Source organism: Verruconis gallopava (assembly GCF_000836295.1).
Source record: "Verruconis gallopava strain CBS 43764 unplaced genomic scaffold supercont1.361, whole genome shotgun sequence".
Classification (NCBI taxonomy): domain Eukaryota; kingdom Fungi; phylum Ascomycota; class Dothideomycetes; order Venturiales; family Sympoventuriaceae; genus Verruconis; species Verruconis gallopava.
This window is the reverse complement of record NW_015622497.1, coordinates 1-1,122: the sequence shown is the minus strand read 5'-3', so window position 1 is coordinate 1,122 and position 1,122 is coordinate 1. Positions and strand designations below refer to the sequence as shown.

Genomic DNA, 1,122 nt, shown 5'->3' with positions numbered 1-1,122 from the left:
GGTCCAAAAATGAGCCACCCGGACAAATTATAAACTGAGTTCTGATGCTAGATGCGTTTTTAGAATCTGAATGCCTCTTATTTGAAGATTGCAAAGTGTTCGATATTGATAAACTTAGCTTACACTAGATGATGCTGTGGCTTTCTGAAATTGTATCGCCCAGCCGAAACCCGCTCAGGAGAGCAATAAATCACGCCACCAAGGATGAGGTACGTTATAAACAATATCACGAGCACTTAAATGACATGTAGTCGCACAGCTTGCCGCGCCAAAAACTGAACATGTCGCACGCATTCTCTCAGCTACACACGACGGTGAGCTCGGCGTCGCCGAGATATTTCGATCCTTGGACGGTCGTATGATGGACTCATCGTGGACAACAGTATTCAAGTCACTCATTGTCATTCATACAATGATAAGAGAGGGACGGCAAAACACAACACTGAAGCATCTTGCCAGCAACTCGCATCAGTTATTGGCTATCAATGACAAAGGTACCCTCGAAAGCTGAAAAAGGAGAAATAAGGCAGCTTTTTGCCGTTCTCGCAAGAGCAATTATCATAAAACAGTACTAACGTTAAGAAAAGTAAAGAGAAAAGATCAGAATCTGAAATCATACGCTGAGTATCTCACGCAGCGCGCTAAATCATATTCAATATCCAAAATTGATCCTATAAGAGCAGGCTCAGGACATCTAGCGGCATTTGGCATTGGGAATGAGATGCTTCAGGAAATTGTGAGCATACAGGATATGATATCTACACTTTTAGCATGTGGAGTATGATTGCCATCCTTCACAGCGGACAGAATTGACACTAGGGCGTAGGTTTTGCTATCAGAACCGCAGGACGATATTTCCCTCGCGGCGTTCAGACTTCTAATTAAGGACCTCATAGTCATGTATCTTCTTATAAATGAAGGCATGATTATTATACTACGTAAGTAACACTTGTACTTTATACTATTTATATTGAGCACTTTAGGTCATTTTTCCGAGCTTTCAAGACCTGATGCCAAGAGGGCAGTACACATATATCAAGTAAGCGTAGACCTTGCGAACGAAGTTGTGGGTTACTTCTCTGTAGCGGCGAGGTATAAAAATGTATCATTGGGGATGCCAAA

At 42.2% G+C, this 1,122-nt stretch overlaps 2 protein-coding genes across 2 annotated transcripts; both read left to right on the top strand.

Annotated features, from left to right (window-relative positions):
• Window positions 1-259: 259 nt before the first annotated feature.
• On the top strand, window positions 260-511 carry PV09_09869 (uncharacterized protein; the record flags this gene model as incomplete). Its single annotated transcript, XM_016364017.1, has 1 exon — window positions 260-511. A coding segment is annotated over one exon (252 nt), but the record flags the coding sequence as incomplete, so codon positions are not given.
• Window positions 512-721: 210 nt separating this feature from the next.
• Window positions 722-938, top strand: PV09_09868 (uncharacterized protein; the record flags this gene model as incomplete). Its single annotated transcript, XM_016364016.1, has 2 exons — window positions 722-778; window positions 827-938. Coding segments are annotated over 2 exons (168 nt in total), but the record flags the coding sequence as incomplete, so codon positions are not given.
• Between the last annotated feature and the right edge of the window lie 184 nt (window positions 939-1,122).